The sequence below is a fragment of the Cricetulus griseus genome, chromosome 4, assembly GCF_003668045.3.
Source record: "Cricetulus griseus strain 17A/GY chromosome 4, alternate assembly CriGri-PICRH-1.0, whole genome shotgun sequence".
Lineage (NCBI taxonomy): Eukaryota > Metazoa > Chordata > Mammalia > Rodentia > Cricetidae > Cricetulus > Cricetulus griseus.
The window spans coordinates 95,915,269-95,934,682 of NC_048597.1; the positions used below are offsets into that span (position 1 = coordinate 95,915,269).

At 46.7% G+C, this 19,414-nt stretch overlaps 1 protein-coding gene across 11 annotated transcripts in view; it reads left to right on the top strand.

Annotated features, from left to right (window-relative positions):
* The first annotated feature begins 637 nt into the window (after nt 1-637).
* The window catches only part of Cit (citron rho-interacting serine/threonine kinase), a 175,323-nt gene continuing 156,546 nt past the window's right edge, over nt 638-19,414 (top strand). For 9 of the 11 annotated variants that reach the window (XM_027414198.2, XM_035443253.1, XM_035443255.1 and 6 more), the window contains exons 1-4: nt 677-760; nt 2,102-2,214; nt 9,020-9,161; nt 17,242-17,417. In XM_027414198.2, the coding sequence (XP_027269999.2) occupies nt 685-760; nt 2,102-2,214; nt 9,020-9,161; nt 17,242-17,417 (507 nt within the window). In that variant the 5' untranslated portion in view covers nt 677-684. Of the gene's footprint in view, nt 787-2,101; nt 2,215-9,019; nt 9,162-17,241; nt 17,418-19,414 lie in introns of all 11 variants that reach the window. The other 2 variants (XM_027414197.2, XM_027414196.2) reach the window with 2 other exon arrangements.

The following is a 19,414-nucleotide window of genomic DNA, read 5'->3' on the forward strand; positions in this document are numbered from 1 at the left end:
AGTTTGCCCCTTCTTCGGCCAATTCACACTCAACCCTGTGTGAATGCAAATAACGCCACTGCTACACAAACACAGACCCAGCAGGCCTTTCACTTTCCCTGATGGCTAACGAGGCTGGGAACTTTCCACATACTGACCGTCATTGGGCTTTGTCATTTGGAGGAAAGGGCGACTTAGGGATCTTGGCTTAAATTTACTTAAACATGTTTTTGTAGGGACATCTTCATCTTCCTGCTGCAGGCAGGCAGGCTGCACTGAGTTCATGCTCACCTGAGCGCCCACTTCAGGCCGGAGAGTTGGCTCAGTTGAGTGCATTCTTGCAGAAAACTGGAGTTTGGCTCCTAACATCACTATCAGGGGCAGGCGGTCCAGGTAGAGCGGCCAGGCTCCCCGCAGGGACCCGGATAGCAAAGGACAGCAGCACCTCAGATTCTTCAGGAGCCGCCCCACACTCCAAACACAGCATCCTGCGAACCGCCAATTTCAAACTTCCCAGCTCTGCCCCGCCCGAACACCCTTGCCCTCTTCCTATTGGTCACCAGTCAAGGGAAGACAAGATCTGATTGGTTTTCTCATTTCACTTCCTCCAGCCCTCCAAGACCAGGGCGGGTCCTGGCGGAGACCCCCTGCTGTCCATCAGAGATGGAGAGCGCTGATTGGGTCGGGCACGGCTGAGACCCGCCCATGCCGTTTTCCTCAAACGCTGGGGCGGGAGGCTCAGGACGGAGCGCGGCGAGTGTAAGCCGGGGGTCTGCGGAAGGTGATCCCGGTTCCTGAGGTGTTTGTGTGGGTGTCTGTATGTGTGGAGACGGTCGGGAGGGAAGTCTCCTTTGCCGCGTTTCCCCGCCTGGCCCGGTTCATACTGATGACCACTTTCCCTCCTGCGGCTAGGAGCCTCAGGGTCGCGGGGGCCCACGAGGGTCTGCTGGGGCCGCAGCCCGGGATGTGCTGGAGTAACCCTAGGGTCTGTGGGTTCACCCCTAAGTCTGTGGGTGCAGCTCCGGGGTCTGTGGGCTCAGCCCTGGGGTGTGCTGGGGGGAGCCTGTGGAGGGGAACCCGGGGTGTGCTGCCCTAGGCCAGGGCTCCTTCAGGAGGGCTGAGTGCCCTGTAGCCTCTGCCTCCTGTAAGGTAAGCCTTGCCTGTGTTGTTCTTGCCCATGCGCTTCGCATTATCTGTGTGATCTTAAATTACTTTCTTAATCTCTCTGATCCAGTGTCTTCATTCTCTCCCATGCCTAACCTGGCACCTCCTTCTTGCATCTTCCTCGATGTGTAGCCCTCTGACCTTTCTGATGTGACCCTTGACCTCCGCCCCCTCCAGGGACAGTGCACTATGCTTTTTCCTAGATAATATGCAGGCAGCAGGGAGGGCTCGCTGGTCACCCATTTCGTCTATTTAGACAGTTTTTATTTTGTAATTTATGAATATGACTTTTCACATTTTCTTTCTTTCTTTCTTTCTTTCTTTCTTTCTTTCTTTCTTTCTTTCTTTCTTCGAGAGACAGGGTTTCTCTGTGTAGCTTTGGAGCCTATCCTGGCACTCGCTCTGGAGACCAGGATGGCCTCGAACTCACAGAGAAACGCCTGCCTCTCGAGTGCTGGGAATAAAGGCATGCGCCACCAACGCCAGGCCTTCACATACTTTCTTTTCTTTTTTTTGGGGGGGGGGTTCGAGACAGGGTTTCTCTGTGGCTTTGGAGGCTGTCCTGGAATTAGTTCTTACAGACCAGGCTGGTCTCGAACTCACAGAAATCCACCTGCCTCTGCCTCCAGAATGCTGGGATTAAAGGCATGTGCCACCAACGCCCAGCACTTTCTTAATTTTTAAAGTTAGCAGATGAGATATTAGATATTTGTAGTAGTCAGGGCGCACTAGAGGAACAGAACAGATGGAGTAGAAACAACAAATGCATCAAATGGGGATTTATTAGAGTGGCTAACGGGCTGTAGTCTGCCTGGTCCAACAATGGCTGTTAGCTCTTTTTTGTATGTATGCTGCGTGTGCTTGCCTCGTGCTGTGGAGTGTGGCAGCAATAAGATCCTGTCAAGCCCTTCCTGCTCCAAATGTCAGTACACACTTGACTTTCCCCATTGTCCTTCAGCGCCGTCGGGGGGAGAGATGTTGAAGTTCAAGTATGGAGTGCGGAACCCATTGGATGCCAGTGCCTCTGAGCCCATTTCCAGTCGGGCCTCCAGGCTAAATGCCTTCTTCCAGGTAAGAGGTTGCCTGTCAAAGATGCTCACCGCAACTGCGGAGGTTACCACCTTTGAGACTGATATTCTTGGAGGGTAGGGATCCATTTGTGGTTTTACAGGATGTGACTGAGTTGGACAGAGGTGCCATAGTGCAGATGGTTACGTGGCTGGACCTGCCCTTGGGACATCTCATTATTATTCTCACACTTTACACGTCCAAACTTTGTCCTTTCAGTTAAAGAAAGAAAGGAATGAAGGACTTTTAAAAACCAAAATTATTTCCGGTATGTGTGTGCATGTGCCTGTCTGTCTGTCTGTCTGTCGGCTGTGTTGTGTCTTTCTGGCTGAGTACTCAGAGAGAGGCTACCAACAGGTTTCAGATCCCTTGGAGCTGGAGTTACAGGTGTTTGTGAGATGCCTGATGTGGGTGCTGGGATCCCAACCCCTCATAGAGTAGTGAACTAGCTTTCTAACCACTGAGTCACCTCTCTGGCCCCAGTGTAGATATAAACTTTTTCATACAAGGAATGTCTGCTTTTTTTTTTTTATTTTAAGAACTTTTTATTATGTACTTCTGGCTGTCTCAGAACTCACTATGTAGACCAGGCTGGCCTCACTGACAGAGATCCACCTGCCTGTGCTTCCTGAGTGCTGGGATTAAAGAAGTATGCCCACCACACTTGGTGGCTGGTTGTCTGCTCTTAGATTAAATACCGCACCTATGTAACTACATCCCTTGTGAGATACCTGACATTTCCTTCATCCAATAAGGATGGATGCCATGAAATATTTCCCAACAGTTTTCTAGTTTTATGTTTCTGATGTATGTGTATATACACAAGTCAAGAGGACAAATAGCGGTCAAGATTGACATTTGAAAACTATAGTCCAGCAGGTGTTAATTGTGTTGCTTTGGGTAATTAGTTAATTGCACCTTCTTTGAATCTGCTTTTCAGTTTTGATTTATTTATTTACCTATTTTTTTTTAAACAGGGCCTTTCTATGTATGTAGCACAGGTTAGCCTCAACTTTGTGTGTGTGTGTGTGTGTTTGTGATGAATTCGGGTAGGAATGTGTGTGTTCTCATGCGTTTGGATTCATGCACCATGGAACTCAAGTGGAGGAAATCTTGTCCTCATCTTGTTTTTTTTTTGGACGAGTTCTCTCTTGTCTGCTGTGTTTTTGAGACTAGCTGTCTTCTGAACTTCTGATTCGATAGTCTCAGATTGCATTCCCTATGGCAGCATTTAGGATTAGAGACGTTTAGGCTGCCATATCTGACTTTTAGGTGGATATCTAAACTCATGTTAATGAGGCTGTGTAAAAAATGCCTTTCCAGAGGTCTGATGCCCTCTTCTAGCCTCAGAGGGCGCCAAGCATGCAGGAAAAACACCTGTACACGTAAAGAAAAAAAAAAAGGACTTAGCTGATGCTGTCACTGTTATGCTTCTCAATTCAGCCTCATAACAGACAGTAAGAGAACTGTTTGTTATTTACAGCTTGCATAGGATAAACACCGGGCTTGTCTAACGTCTCGAAGCTTGTGAGACAGTGGATGTGTTGGGATTGTCTGATTTCAAAGGCCGATCATGTGGAACCCCCCACCCCCTCCACCCCATTACTAGCATGTATCAGAGTCATTCTACCATGTTTTATGCTTGAATGTCTTATGGGTCGGATTCTGAGTAAAACTTTCAGTGCTGGTTGGGTTGTTTGTCAGTTTGACACATACTAGAATCACCTGGGGAGAAGGAACCTCAACCGAGAAAATGCTTTGTCATCTTGGCCTACTGTCAGCAAGCTTCTGAGGCATTTTCTTGATGAATGGTGGATGTGGGAGGGTCCAACACACTGTGGGTGGTGCCATCCCCGGTGCAAGGAAAGCAAGGGTGAGCAAGCCAGTAAGCAGCATTCCTCCACGGCTTCTGATTCAGTTTTTCCCTCCAGTTCTGCTCTGACTTGCCCTCATGACGGGCTGTAAGCTGACATAAACCCTCTCCTCTCCTGGCCATCTTGCTTTTGGTCACAGTGTTTGCCACAGCAGCAGAAAGCAAACTAGGACACTTTCATTACATCTTTTTAATGCTGAGTGACTTTAGTTGATTTTTTTTTTTTTTTTTGCTGTATCAATATACTCTAGGGTGTATATACTTTGTAACCAAAAGAGATTACTCGTCTCACAGTTCTGCAGGCTCAAGAGTAAGCCAGTGGCTTCTGCTTGGCTCTGATGAGGTCCTGGTAACAATGGCACCATGCTGGCAGGAAGCATGTGCAGAAATCACATGAGTAAGACAGGAAGTAAAGGACCAGGCCTATTCCCTTTCTAACACCCCGCCCCCAGCTCTCCAGGTTAAGGAAAGCATTTTGTCTCTTGGAGACCAGATAAGTGTCTCACCCCCTCCTGAAGACCAGATAACTTACTACAGTCTCTTCCACCTTTTTTTTTTTCTTGTTGAATAAAATTGTTTTTAATTTACAAAATTTTTTCCCATTTTACATACCAACCTCAGCTCCCTGTCCCTCCCCCTCTCCCTTTTAAAGCTCCCACACTTTGACACTGGGGTCCAAGCTTGCAGCACATGAATCCTTGGAGGGCAAACCACATGCAGACAGCAACAATTAGTGCCTCCTGCTCCAGGAAAGCTGCTGTGACCAAGTGTCTGGGAACATCAGACTTGGCCTCAGATGTGCCTGCTGAGGCTGCTGTGCTGTCCCCACGCAGGGCTGCCACCCCTGAGGGTTAGATGCAGTGGCTGGTTTGTTTTCTATTAAGGTATGTCCTTTAGAATAGGTCTCAGTCGGTGTGGCTCCCTCCTACACAGGGCACTTCTGTTTCGGTGCTTGGCAGACTTCCAGAGCCACAGAAATCGCACAAATCACCAGGCGGCCAAGGCTCTGCCAGCTTTTTTTTTTTTTGCCAGGCAAGGATGTAGAAAACAAATAAAAGGAAAAAAGCTATTACTTTCTGGTCTTTTCATTTCCTAAAGCAGGCATTTTAAGAAACATGGAGAGAGTAAGAAAAAGCATCAGAACAAAGGGCCATTTTCACATTTAAGTCCCCCGAGCTTTTGGAGAAGGTATGATATGGTGCTCTGAGCTCAAGCCTCCTTGAGTCTCCGGGAACCCCTCCCTCGTCTGCTTGGGTTTACCTCTCAAGTGAATAGGGAAACAAGGAGCCTCACTTTCCAGAGTTAGAGACAACCAAATGGGTCAGGCAGGAAGGCCCAGCGGTTCCCAACTTGACCAAGTCTCCTGGGGAATTTGTTAAAATCAGCTCTAAACTGCAACCTAGAGGATTTTAATTCAGGAGGTTGGTAATGGGGCCAAAGAATCTGTTCTTCTGTGTTTCTCTAGCGATTGAAACACAGCTGCTCTTTTATGCCACCCAATGTTGTGTAACAAGCCTTAAAGCTTAAAGGTACAGTGCCAACTTTTCTTAGGGTTCTGCAGGGTTTCCTGCAGGCGTGGAGGTGCATGCTTTCATCTCAGCTCTTGGGAGGCAGAGGCAGGTGTATCTCTGTGAGTCGAAGGCCAGCCTGGTTTATATAACAAGTTCCAGGCCAGCCAGCAATATAAAATGAGGCCTTGTTTCAAAACAAACAGTCAAACCACAGCAGGTTGGCTGTAGTTCAGTAGGTGGCTTTCCGCCACCCCATGGCATCAGCTGGGGTTACTCAGGCCACAATCAGCTGAGATTACACCTGTGTCAGCAGAATCTAGGAGCTGACTGCTCAACAAGGCACCCGTTTGTTTGTTTTGGTTTTTCGAGACAAGAGTTTCTCTGTGTAGCTTTGGAGCCTATCCTGGCACTCGCTCTGTAGACCAGGCTGGCCTCGGACTCACAGAGATCCACTTGCCTCTGCTTCCCGAGTGCTGGGATTAAAGGCGTGCACCACCAACTCCCGGCAACTCATTTCTATTAATCTAAGTATTTCCACGTGGTCTTATCTTACCAGAGAAGGGTCTGGACCTGTTTCTCCTTCCTCAGCTACATGGCATCTTCTTGGCGGCCCTTCTCTCCTCCCTCCACCCAGCATTCTCCTCATCTGGTATCCCTGCCTATACTTCCTCTCTGGCTACTGGCCAATCTGTGTTTTATTTATCAACCAATAAAAGAAACATATATACAGAAAAACATCCCCTATCATTATTGTTATTATTATTTGTGTGTGCCCACATGCTTGTGTGACCATGGGCTCCTGTGCACACGAGCCACCGCGCACAGGTATCAGAGCGCAACTTTGAGAAATCGGTAGTCTTCTCACCTTGTTTTGAGGCAGGGCCTCTCTTGTTTTGCCAATGGTACATTCCTGGCTTGTTGGCCTACAGACTTCTGTGGACTCTCCTGCCTCCATCTCCTGTCTTCCAGGAGGATTGCTGGGGTTACAGATGTGCTCCCACATCTGGCCTTTTTTGTGGATTCCAGGCTTCAGTCCTTAGGCTTCATGGCAAGCACTTTTACTGTCTGAGCCATCACCCCGCCTCCATGTGGCCTCTCCATGTATTTACTTATTTATTTACCTAGGCTATCTGGGCTCTTGCTAATTATTTACTTTGTGTGCATTGGTGTTTTGCTTGCATATATGTTTGTGTGAAGGTGTCAGGACCCATGAAATGGAAGTTACAGACAGTTGTGAGCTGCCATGTGGGTGCTGGAATTGAACCCGGCTCCTCTGGAAGAGCAGCCAATGTGCTTGACCACTGAGCCATCTCTCCAGCTCTTACTGTTTTTTTGTTTTTCCCTGAAAATCATAAAAGATTTCCCACTATGTGGGTCACTGGTGGCAGCTATTTAACTTTGCTGTTGTGGCACCAAATTTGTCATGGACATAATGTAAAGGAGTGGACATGGCTATTGTCCATGTCCAGAACTCTGTTGCTAATTCAGGCCTTGGGCCTTGTCTGGCTCATGGGCTGTAGTGTACCAAACCCTAAATGTTGCCTAAACTTCTGTGCATGGCAGCTGCCTCCCCCGACCCCAAAACAAACAAGGCAAAGGCTGTACCCTGAACCAGCACAATGCCATTTGTGTCACTCTCTGCTGTTTAAAGTAAGGCATGCTGATGGTGGATACAGAAGGGAGATGTGACATGTACCTGAAACCGTAAGTGACTCTCTTTTGTCCTTTCTTTTTGAAAAAGTGGCTGTCATTCAGCTTCTTTTGAACGCATAATCCTCCAGTCTCAGCCTCCCACATGCTAGGATTACAGGTGTGTATCACCAAGAGTGTGTGTGTGTGTGTGTGTGTGTGTGTGTGTGTGTGTGTGTGTGTGTGTGTAGGCCAGCTGTAGGCATCGGCTGTATTTCCTTGGTTGATCTCCACTGTAATGTTTTGAGATAAGATCTCTCACCATTCATCAATTCAACTAGATGAACTGGCCAATGAGCTTCAGGAATCCATGTGTTGGGTGATAGGCACTTGCTACCATGCCCAGATATTTTACATGGGATCCGAACTCAAGTCCTCGTTATTGTATGATGGGCACTTTACCCACTGGAGCCATCTCCCTAGCCCCTGAACTCTTAATTAAATCTCCTTTCTGGGGCCTGGGAAATGGCTCATAGGTTAAGAGCATTGGCTGCTCTCCTAGAGGTCCAGAGTTCAATTCCCAGTAACCACAGGGTGGCTCACAACCATCAGTAATGGGATCTGGTGCCCTCTTCTGGCATTCGGTCAGAACACTGTATACATACATAATAAATAGATAAATCTTTAAAAAAAATCTCCTTTCTGTGCCTCCCTCCTGTAGCTGTTTTTACAGAGACTGCCCCACAATCCATGGCCTCACATGGCAATCATTGCTCTAAACCAGGGGCTGCCAGCCTGTGTCTTGAGAGGCCAGACAGTGGATTATTAACGAATCAAACTGGTCAAATGGAAGCCTGGAAGTCAAGTCTACAGTGGACTTCAGCAGCCACCAAGAGGGCAACATCACTCAGCTCCTGTTATGTCACCAGACAGAACAGGGCAATATTGCCAGATCCACTAGAGTTTCAGGAAAAGACAGACATTCTGATTGTGTGTGTGTGTGTGTGTGTGTGTGTGTGTGTGTGTGTGTATGTGTGTGCAAAGTCTGATTTAAAAATATTGGCAGATAATTCAAATTATTTTAAATACTTTAAGCCAAACAAAACATGTTTGTGGGCTAGACACAGTCTGCCAATCTGTAACCGATCCCACAGATCATGAATAAATTCGGCTTCACAGTAGGCATCTATCCTACTTCTTGGGATGAATTAAAAGAGGCTGAGGTTGTGATAGCAATGGTCCAGCCACACAGGGAAGGAGTGTCAATCATTGTTTCCAGTTGAAGAGATAAACTGTCATCTCAGAACTTGCAGGGTCCACAGTAACTGTTTCCGTGAAGCTCAGACTTTTTTTTATTTTATTTTATTTTTTGGTTTTTTGAGACAGGGTTTCTCTGTGGCTTTGGAGGCTGTCCTGGAACTAGCTCTTGTAGACCAGGCTGGTCTCGAACTCACAGAGATCCACCTGCCTCTGCCTTCTGAGTGCTGGGATTAAAGGTGTGCGCCACCAATGCCCAGCTGTGAAGCTCAGACTTAAGGAAGGAATGACTGGTGTACAGGAATGGTGTTCTTGGCGAGAGTCTTTTTTTTTTTTTTTCCCATTTTTCCCCAGACGCAGGTGAAAAAACTCACAGCAATGGACCCACGAAAATAATCACTTAATGGTCCCCGAATCGTTGCCAGTGTGTCATGAGCAGTTAGTTGAGTCGGTTGCTTGTGACTTACTCTGCGTGGATGTTATTGATCAAAGCTTTTCATTATTGACAGAATCTCCATCTGCTGTTTGCCATTTTTAGGGGAAGCCGCCCCTCGTGACTCAACAGCAGCAGTCTGCCCTTTCCCGGGAAGGGATATTAGATGCCCTCTTTGTTCTCTTTGAAGAGTGCAGCCAGCCTGCCCTGATGAAGATCAAACATGTGAGCAGCTTCGTCCGGAAGTGTAAGTCGGGGAACTTGGTCTCTACAACCCTCCCTGTAGATGAAGAGGATGCTGGAGGCAGAAGACATTGGTGGCAGTCCCAGAAAATCACGGTCTACATAAGGACAGACCTAGGGGTGTATGTGTATATAGATTGTGCAGTTGTAACCTAGAGACCAGATTTAAGTCCAGCTTCTCACTACAAGTGATAGAAATTCAATTCAATAGGGAAATATGTCGACTCATGGGACAGAAATCAAAGGATGCTTCAGGCATGGGTGCTTCCAGGGGCTTATATGACGGGAATGCTGTTCTCTGGCTCTGTTCTTAAACTCTGAGCTAACCTGTTCTTCAGGAAGAATAGCTGCAGTGCTTAGGGGCCATTGTGTTTAAATTCAATAAGATAATTTACTTCAGTTGCTTAATTTTAAAATCATGATAACAGATGAATACAGTAATGATCTGAATTTGCTGTCTCCTCTTCCTTCTCCTCCTCCTCTTCTCTCCTCCCTCCTCTTCTTCCCCCCTTCACGGTAAGCACGTGCTTTGCCAATTTGCTAAGTTAGCTGGATTGTTTTATTTATACCACTGATGTCATACCATGTCATTTTTAATTTTTCTTAAATGGAGAAGCAACTGATAAGGCAGAGTGACCTAGGGCCTATGAATGTCTCGCATCAGCTGACTTTGACTACATTCCTGATTTTGCTTGACTCCCATGTGGCGGCTCAGTTGGGTGTTGGTGCCACATCTAGTGTTGTCCACTAGTGTTTTCAGTCAGTGGGCGTTCTTCTCCTCCAGCACCTCTTAGAGAAATACTTTAGGTTGTCACAGCCAGGGGCAGGGAGGATGCTCCTGCGTGAGCCAGAGTCCTGTGAAGCATCCACAGCATACAGGACCATATGGTCAGTCACGACAGATTTGAGAATCCACCTCACGTAAAATGGCCATCTAGCCAGGCAGTGGTGGTGCACATCTTTAATTCCAGCACTCAGGAGGCACAGGCAGGTGGATCTCTGAGTTCCAGGCCAGTCTGGTCTACAGAGCAAGTTCTAGAGCAGCCAGAGCTACACAGAGAAACCCTGTCTCAAAAAACCAACAACAGGGCTGGAGAGAGGGCTCAGCGGTTAAGATCACTAGCTGACCTTCCAGAGGACCCAGGTTCTATTCCCAGCACCCTCATGGCAGTTCACACCTGTTTGTAACTCAGTTCCAGAGAATCTGACACCCTCACACCAATTAGTTAATAAAATTAAATAAATTATTTTCTTTTTAAAAAACCAACAACAAAAAGATTATCTTGATTAGGTTAATTGAGATAGGGAGACCTGCCCATGAGATTACACCTTTCCTTGTAGGGAGGCCTGCCCACTGTAATTGCACCACTTTCTGTAGGGAGGCCCTTCCACTACAATCACATCACTTCCTGTAGGGGAGACCCCCCTCTGTAATTGCACCACTTCCTGTAAGGAGACTTGCCCTCTGTAATTGCAGCATGTCTTGTAGGGAGGACCTTTGCTACAATAATTACACTATTTCCTGGGCTAGCGTTCTGGCCCAATAAAAAGGAGAAAGTGAGCCGAGTACTTTCACTTCTCCCTCCTCCTTCTATGTGGGTGCTCTGTGACCAGCTTTCCTGGGTTCCTATTGCCTTGGCCTTCCCTTCCCACCATGATGGATGTACCCTAAGCTGCTCTGTCAGGCTATTTCAATCACAGCAACAGCAAAGCTACTAGACCCTAACCGTTATCCACAAGCATCGACTCTGATTAATTAACCCATTGTGTATCTTTAAAATGTCCTTGAGGTATTTACTTATCACTCTGCATTTGTTTGAATATTCTTCTGTCTTCTTTTGAATATGTAAATTATCAAGTAGGCAGGAGGAGGGGGCAGAACTTGGAGGAACTGGCTCCAGCCCCGTCGTTAGGCTTGAGACCCCAGGGACCCTTAAGAGCAGTCAATCATGGAGAAGCGGTGTATAATCAGGGGCTGATGTCAGTGGAGTGGAGACTTTTTTCTAGTAGATGTTCTTCTGGGAAACTGTTTCATATTTTTTGAAGAGGCTTCCTGGTGAGGACCCTGAAGGGCCTGTGATTGAAATCCGGTGATTACGTTAGTATGAGCCCCCCCCCATCCCCCGCCCTGACCCCTTTGAGTTTCTGTTTCAGAATGTGAGCTTTGCTTTTCAATGTGGAGAAGGGTCCATCAGCTGCCACTGCCCACGTATGTAAGAGTGGAGGTTTTCTCGGGAGCTGCCAGAGGAAATGGGATAGAGATGGTGGTTACGTGTGGTGCTGCCCACTGATACCCGTAACCTTGAGCCAGTGGAGGGCAGGAATGAGTGTCTGGGAACCAGGGGAGGCATTGTAGTCTCAGTTGCAGGCCTGCATTGATTAACTATGGACATGCATTCTGATTGCATGATTAGGTGATTTTGTCATCATTTGGCTATCATGGGATGCTTACACAAACCAACGTGGTTTAGGATAGTCATTTTATTTGGTTGCTATTTCTCTCACTCTGTCTTTGTTTTTTTTGAGACAGTTTCTCTGTAGCTTTGGAACCTGTCTTGAAACTTGCTCTGTAGATCAGTCTGGCCTAGAACTTGCAGAGATCCACCTGCCGCTGCCTCCCAAGTGAATAAAGGTGAATAAAGGGAATAAAGGAGAGCAACACGACCCTGTTCTCTCTCTCTCTCTCTCTCTCTCTCTCTCTCTCTCTCTCTCTCTCTCTCTCTCTCCCCCAAGACAGGATTTTACTATGTTTTCCTGGCTGCTCTGGAACTCACTATACAGACTGGGCTAGCCTTGAATTCACTGAGACCCACCTTCCTCTGCTTCCCAGGTGCTAGGATTACAGGCATGTGCCACCACACCTTACCTATGAATTCTTTTAGAAAGTATTCTCTCTTGGGGCTAGCAAGATGGTTAACCAATTAGGAGCATTTGCCTTTATTACAGAGGACCTGGGGTTGGTTCCCAGCATCTTCATGACAGCTTACAGCTATCTAGCTCCAGTTCTAGGGGATCTGGTACCCACTTACATAAAATAAATGCTTATATAATTTATATATTTTTAAGTGACACATGTAACTGTATATATTTGAGATATAGCATGATGTTTCAATATCTGCTTATTTACTTTTTAAAGAGTTATTTATTTTTCTGGGTGTGGTGACACATGTCTCAAACAACTAAACCAAAACACACTTATTTTTACTCAAAGCATACGATATAGTGTGTCACTTCTTTTGTTTCTTTAACAAAAAATTTGATGTGTATATGTGCATGTGTGCACATGAGTGTGTGTGAGCTCAGGGAGGTTACAGCAGCCTCTTGCCACTTAAACTTTGTTTACCTAGCAATACACTCATTGAGCAGATGTTTGTCAAGTACCTGACACACACCAGACAACGTGTTAGATACTCCAGATACAAGGGTACAACTGGGTGTCATACCTCACTGTTTGATAGAGTTCCAATAGGATTACAGTGAGCTAAATGGTGTCTTCCACCCAGGCACACTGCAGCCGTTCTAACTTGTAGCACCATGCATCACAGACATACAGACATAGTTACGATGGTGCTGTTCTAAACAACCCTACTGTGCTTGCTGTGAAACCCATGAGAACATAACATGTACAATTATGTAGTGCTTGATAATGGTAATAAATGACTATCCTATTGTTTCATGTATTTGCTATACTATCCTGCCTGGCATCTCAGTGCAACCTTTCTTTCTTCCTTCCTTTCTTTCTTCCTTTCTTCCTTTCTTTCTTTCTTTCTTTCTTTCTTTCTTTCTTTCTTTCTTTCTTTCTTTCTTTCTTTCTTTTTGATTTTTCGAGACAGGTTTTCTCTGTGGCTTTGGGGGCTGTCCTGGAACTAGCTCTTGTAGACCAGGCTGGTCTGGAACTCACAGAGATCCGCCTGCCCCTGCCTCCTAAGTGCTGGGATTAAAGGTGTCCGCCTGGCACACCCCTACTTTCTTAGGTGAGCATAAAGAGAGTCCCAAGCTCCTCCGGCAGCAGCCTCCTACATGTCTTGGAGTCATGAGGCAATGCCGATAGGACAGAGAAATGATAAATGCTCATTGTGATGGAAGAGTGCTATCCTGACCTAATTGTGACACATTAAACTATGCAGGGGCAGGGCTGGAGAGACAGCCTGACAGTTAAGAGCACTGGTTGCTCTTGCAGAGGACCTGGGTTCTGTTCCCAGCACCGACTCAGAGGCCACCACCATCAAGGTGATCCAATGCCCTCTTCTGACCTCCAAGGGCATTGCATGCACATGGAGCAGACATGCAGGCAAAACATACACATAAAATAAATGATCCTTTTTTTGGGCAGGGCCTGCCTACATAGCCCTGGCTGTGCTGAAGCTCCTGTTGATGCGGGTTGACCTTTACATCATTTCCATATTGGTGCTGATGGAAGTTTAGGTTTTTGTCATGAGCCTCTCTGTGCACATCTTTTCTGAGCATGTGTTGAGGGTTCTGTGAAAGACGGATTCCTAGACCTTAAAAAGCTGGGCTGAATTTCAGGGAGAGAAGCTGTCCATTCTGCTGGGTTGGCTTTTTGCCCCTCAACCCCACAGGTGCAGTGGTCTGTCTAATAAAGCCACAGCCCTGGCTGTGTTTTCATTACAGTGCTCTGTGTCTTTTGGTTTGCCTCAATATTCAGTACCCTCTGGACCCATAAACACTAACTAAAAGTTCAGAAGGATGATGAGCCCGTATAGTTTTGGGGTCATAGAAGCAGCTGGTATGGGGAGAAGTAGTGAAGGACTCCCCCCACTTTTCTTTTTTAAAACAGCCAAGGGCTTGATTTTTAGCATCTCACCTATCTACCCTAATAATGCAGAAGCCTTTGGGGAAGAAGTTAGAGATTTGGAATGCTCTCTTGCAGTTCTGAAGGTATCATCATTTTTGCCCGCAAAGCAGTTTGTCTAACGTGTGTGATTTAGATGCCTGATTGTCCCCAGTGACGGACCCACAGTTACTGAGTTGTACAACATCGTAAGCAATTTTGGGGCCTAAGGCCTGAAAAAAAATGAAGAGAGATTGGCCTTGTGTACAGCAGCAGCCAAGTCAGGTTCAAACACAGAAAGCTGCAAGCCAGCATGTTTGGTTAATTACAATTCAGTACTCAAACACTTGACATGAAGGAAGCCCAGGATGGGACTGGAGAGGGAGGGTGGGGGGGTTGGGGCTGGGGGGAAGCAGACAGGGGCTTGGCATGGTACTGCCTGAGCAAAGGGGAAATGCTGTGTGGCTCCCAAGTTTGCATTCATGCTGTATTCTACTTTATTTTATACGTGTGTGTGTGTGTGTGTGTGTGTGTGTGTGTGTGTGTGTGTGTGTGTGTGTGGTGTGTAGGTCAGAGGACAAATTGCAAATTGCAGGAGTCTGTTCTCCTTTTTTTCCCCCATGTGGATCCCAAGTGCTTTTACTCACCCGGCCATCACTTTTAAAACAGTGCTCACAATGAATGCATGTACTCTACCCTACTACTACCCACTACTCTAGGGTTGTTCCCCAAGGGACCAAGGCGGCTTCGGTATGACTGGCCAACATGAGAGTGGGGGTCAGAAGACAGCCAGTACCATGGAGTTCCATCCAAGAGAATTCAGCTCTGCCTTTGCAAGAGAGAAAGGGGGTGGATGATAACAATGATCATTTGGTGCTGGATAATTTATATGCCACTCATAACTGTGCTGTGAAAGGTGTTAGGATTAGCTGCAGAACCAGTGTTAGGATTAGCAGCAGAGTGTCTCGGCAGGCCTGGGCCAAGGTACAGATCCCATGTAAGAGGTTTATTGGGGGAGGGGGAACAAAAGGCCATTGCAGAATAGGGACATGAGAGATAGAGATAGAGAGAGAGAGAGAGAGAGAGAGAGAGAGAGAGAGAGAGAGAGAGAGAGCAGAGAAAACGAGCAAGAGAGAGCCGTGATGTCAGGAGGAACTTTTGAAAGGGCACACAAGTCACTTAGGGAAAATACACAACTTGTAGCGACTATGGAAATGTGCCACACCTAGCGGTGGAGGGCGATGACGTGTCTGGTGTCAGCCAGGACTGAGTCCCTGAAGGGTGGACTAGGGGAGTGTCTAACTTCTAACAGAAGGGCCTTCCTCTTGGTTCCTTTCATCATGAGAACAACATGTGCAGATGAGGTGGCCTTAGGTTGGGGTTCCCATGGGGAACTGGTTGCAGACCCCCCTCCCCCCACCCCTTCACAAAACTAATAGCCCCAGATGCTGAAGTTCCTTAGGTGGACTAGTGTAGCATTTGCATATACCTGCACACACATCCTCTCAGACTTGAACTGTTTTGGGTTGCTTGGATGCCTGCCGCAGTGCCTCTGCAATGCTGCCTTGGTGTGGATTCAGGGTAGATTTCTGTTTGCCACAAACTCAAGTTTTGCTGTTTTGAAACTTTGTGGAATGTTTTCTGTTCTGAATGTCTTTGAAGGTTTTTTGTTTTTTTAATTATTATGGCATGCATGCGAATAAGTGGATCCTTCACGGTTCGTGTATAGATACCAGAAGACAACTTTTAGGGGCTGATTTCTTTCTACTAGTTCATCCAGGGATGAAGTTCATGTCAGGCAAGCTCCTTTACCCACCGAGCCATCTCGATGGCCTCCCAAATGCTTTTGAACTGTGTTTAGTTGATGAATCTGTAGATACGGAGGGCCAGCTGCTTCTAACTTCAGTGTCAAGGGGACATTTCATACAGTCTCTTGGTGTGTGTGTGTGTGTGTGTGTGTGTGTGTGTGTATGTGTCTTTCTGTGTGTCATTTGAATGTTCTGGTGTACAAACCTACAGAGATTGGAGCAGAATGTCAGGTATCGTTTTCTATCATTGTTTGTTCACCTTATTGTCGTAAGACAGGGTCTCTCACTGAACCACAAGCCTGCCATTTTGACTAGGCTGCCTGGCCAGCAAGACCTTGGAATTCACCTGTCTCTGACCTCTGGTGCTAGGGTTACAGGCGTGTGCCACTATGCCTGGCTTTTTATGTGGGTGCTGAGGAACTCAGGTCCTCATGCTTGCAGAGCAAATGTTTTTATTCACTGAGCCACCTCCTCAGGCCTAGTCTTTCAGCTTTCAATATGATACCTAACTATGGGATTCTGTGGGGTAAGTTTTTTTGGTGTTGGGATTTGAACCCAGGACCTCCTGCATGCTGAGTACATGTTCTGCTACTGAATTGCAAGAGAATTTGGATTGTGGGTTTTTCTTGCTTTCCTTTGGTTGTAACCTCTGTTTCCGATACAACTCCTCTGTTAATCACAGGTTCCATTTTTAGGTCGTCACTACTGTTCCTTAAAGTGGAGTCTTGGGTCATCTAGAGATGTTTGTCTCACAGTGTTCATAAATGCCTGTGAGATCCCACACTATCACACCTTTAGTCCTGCACTTCTTGCATTGATCTCAGCCTGAGGCCCTGGCCTTGGGAAAGGAATAAGATCATGTCAAGAAAGCAAGTGTCGCAGGCTTATCCAGGTTTGTGGCCATCAACCTTGCAGAGTGGATGCCAGGCCTCTGTTTGGGCCTGGGGACTAACTGTGTACTCCTTTGAAGCACCACCCTAAATTAGGGCCTGGAAAGAAATTCTCTGAAACAATACAAAGGCCAGTGGCACAAACCCGGCAGAGCACATCTAGCTAGAACAGAATGATCTGGAATCAACTCCAAAGCTGATGGAAAACTAGGGGTCACGTCACTCATATCACATTGTAACGCCAGTCTAAATGTCGCCAAGCTTGTTTGACCCCAACACTGCCCCACAGCCCTCAGAGGAAGAAGAAAAACATGGCATGTGTGCTGCCTTCTTATTTTCTAAGTCTACAGGATTCGAATTATAGCTACCATGGAAACCGTACTTTGGAATTTCTGGAGCCCTTAATTTTAACAGATAAAAACACTTTTGTGCCGATTTTATAATTATTCATGATGGATGAGAAAGTGACTAAACGTCTTTTGACAGGGAAGGAAGACAGAACACATTTTTCTTTCTTTTCTCCCCCTTTCACAAAGATGCATGCATTCGAAGTGCTCTTTTTCCACCTGGGTGTAAATCTTCCATCTTCCACAGATTCCGACACAATAGCCGAGTTACGGGAGCTCCAGCCTTCAGTGGGAGACTTTGAAGTCCGGAGTCTTGTGGGCTGTGGTCACTTTGCTGAAGTGCAGGTGGTTAGAGAGAAGGCAACTGGGGATGTCTATGCCTTGAAAATCATGAAGAAGAAGGCTTTGCTGGCCCAGGAGCAGGTAGGAACATTCGGATCTCATCCTTCCTCCCTCTGTACCAAATGTTCACCACAGAGACAATAACCTGTTAATTTGATGTCTAGGATCCAGTAAGATGTTAATTACATGAGCAAAAAGGCCTCTCTTGTCCTTAGCTCTTCTCAAGCTGGTGTTGATTAATTTTACAGCCTCAGAAATGTCCATCAGTCTCTTTGTCATGACTCTGTAGTTGCATTTTGCTTTAGAGCCATGCCAGGCTTTTAAGCTAATGATCTTAAGAGCATCTCTTGGAACTGTAAGCCCAGGGACACGCCTCATGATGGGTAGATCGGGCAGCATCTGCATGTGTGCATGCTTAGGCATTCCTCCTGTGGGTACACGCATTAATTTTAGAGCAGGCCCTTGCAGAAGTCAAAATAAAATTCGTCCCCAGGCAGGCGAGTGGCTTGTTTGATAGCAGGTCACGAAGTTGTCTCTTCAGTTGTCCTTTTCCTTCCTTTGAGGAAAGCCTGTCCTCTCCAGACATATTGATTCATGGGCTGTGTTTTGAAAGACAGCCGTCACCCTTGGAGTTCAGAGAGTAATTCATTAGTTACAGGCATTCTAGTGCCCATCATGTGTCCAATAATGTACCCAGCTCTGCGGGAAGCCTGTGAATGGAATTAGAGTCCCATGGCTGTTGCTTGCAGGGTTGAATAGTAGCCCCAGAAGTGGAGGGAAAATGCAGATCCACCAAGCAGGCACTTACCAGTTAAAGCACCACAGAAGGGAGAGAATTAGCAGACTCGTTAGCAGTGGTATGAAGGGCGATGTCATGGGTCAGTCAAGGGCAGTTGGGGGAGTCCTTAGGATGAGAAGGAATGGAGGCAGGGGAATGATGGGGACTTGCCAGGTAGATGTGTGGCTGAGGGTGACATCCTGGAGGTGTGAGTTCTGGATACTGCTCAGGTGTGTGTGTGTGTGTGTGTGTGTGTGTGTGTGTGTGTGTGTGTGTGTGTGTGTAGAGGGGGAGTGTGCAGTGATTTAGAACTAACTGAGATTAGTTCAGTTCATCTGGGTGGTCAGATGGCCACAGTTGAGGGGGGATCTCAACAATCAATTGTAGCTTTTCATCATTTTAAACTCTACATAAGGTAAAATTTTCCACATTAACCATTTTTACTCTAGGGTTCAGTAGCATTAAGAAGTCCTGCCATACTGCGTAACCACTATCACATCCATTCCTAGAACTCTGCCACCATTCCTGTGTTGGTCTTCCACCCCACAAAAAAATATTCGAGAGAAATCAACTTAGAGGGGAAAATGAGCTGTTCTGATTCAGCATCAGAGATTCTGCCCCATGGTCGGCTGGCTTCCTTGCTTTAGGACTGTGGTGAGACAGAGTATCATGGTGGAGGGCATGTGGCCACTGAGGGAGAGAGAGAAGAAGGGAGAGGGAGAAAGTGGAGGAGGAAACAGATCCAGGGACAAGATGGTCCTTCCCAGGGCTTGCCTACCAGTGACCTCCAACTAGGCCCAGCCTCCTACCATTTCCTGGTAGCCCTTTAAGTTATTAATCCACAAATGGACCAATCCATTGATATGGTCACAGTCCTCATTACCCAATTATTTCCCAAGGCCCCCATCTCTGCACCCCTCTATATTGTAGGAACCAGGCTTTCAGCACATGAGCTTTTGGGGGACATTTCAGATCCAAATCATCACACTCCATAACAGAACCCAAAGATGCCACTTTGGTGCTGTTTTTTTGTCTTTTGAGACAGAAACTGCAGCAGAGGGTGGGAATCTGCTTGTCAGATTCCGAGCATGGCACGGCTTCTGTGTTTGAGAATAAAGTGAGCAACATTGCAGGGAGGGAAAATGACAAGACATTGCCTGTGATTAGCAGGACAGGAGTGGGAAGGCTCCCTCAGCTTCTCCATCCAGCAAGGTGCTGCCCATCATCCCTACTCACTCACTGGGCGTGCACGTTGCTAGCCAACCTTGCAGCGCTTGTGTTTTGGATGGGAAATAGTCAT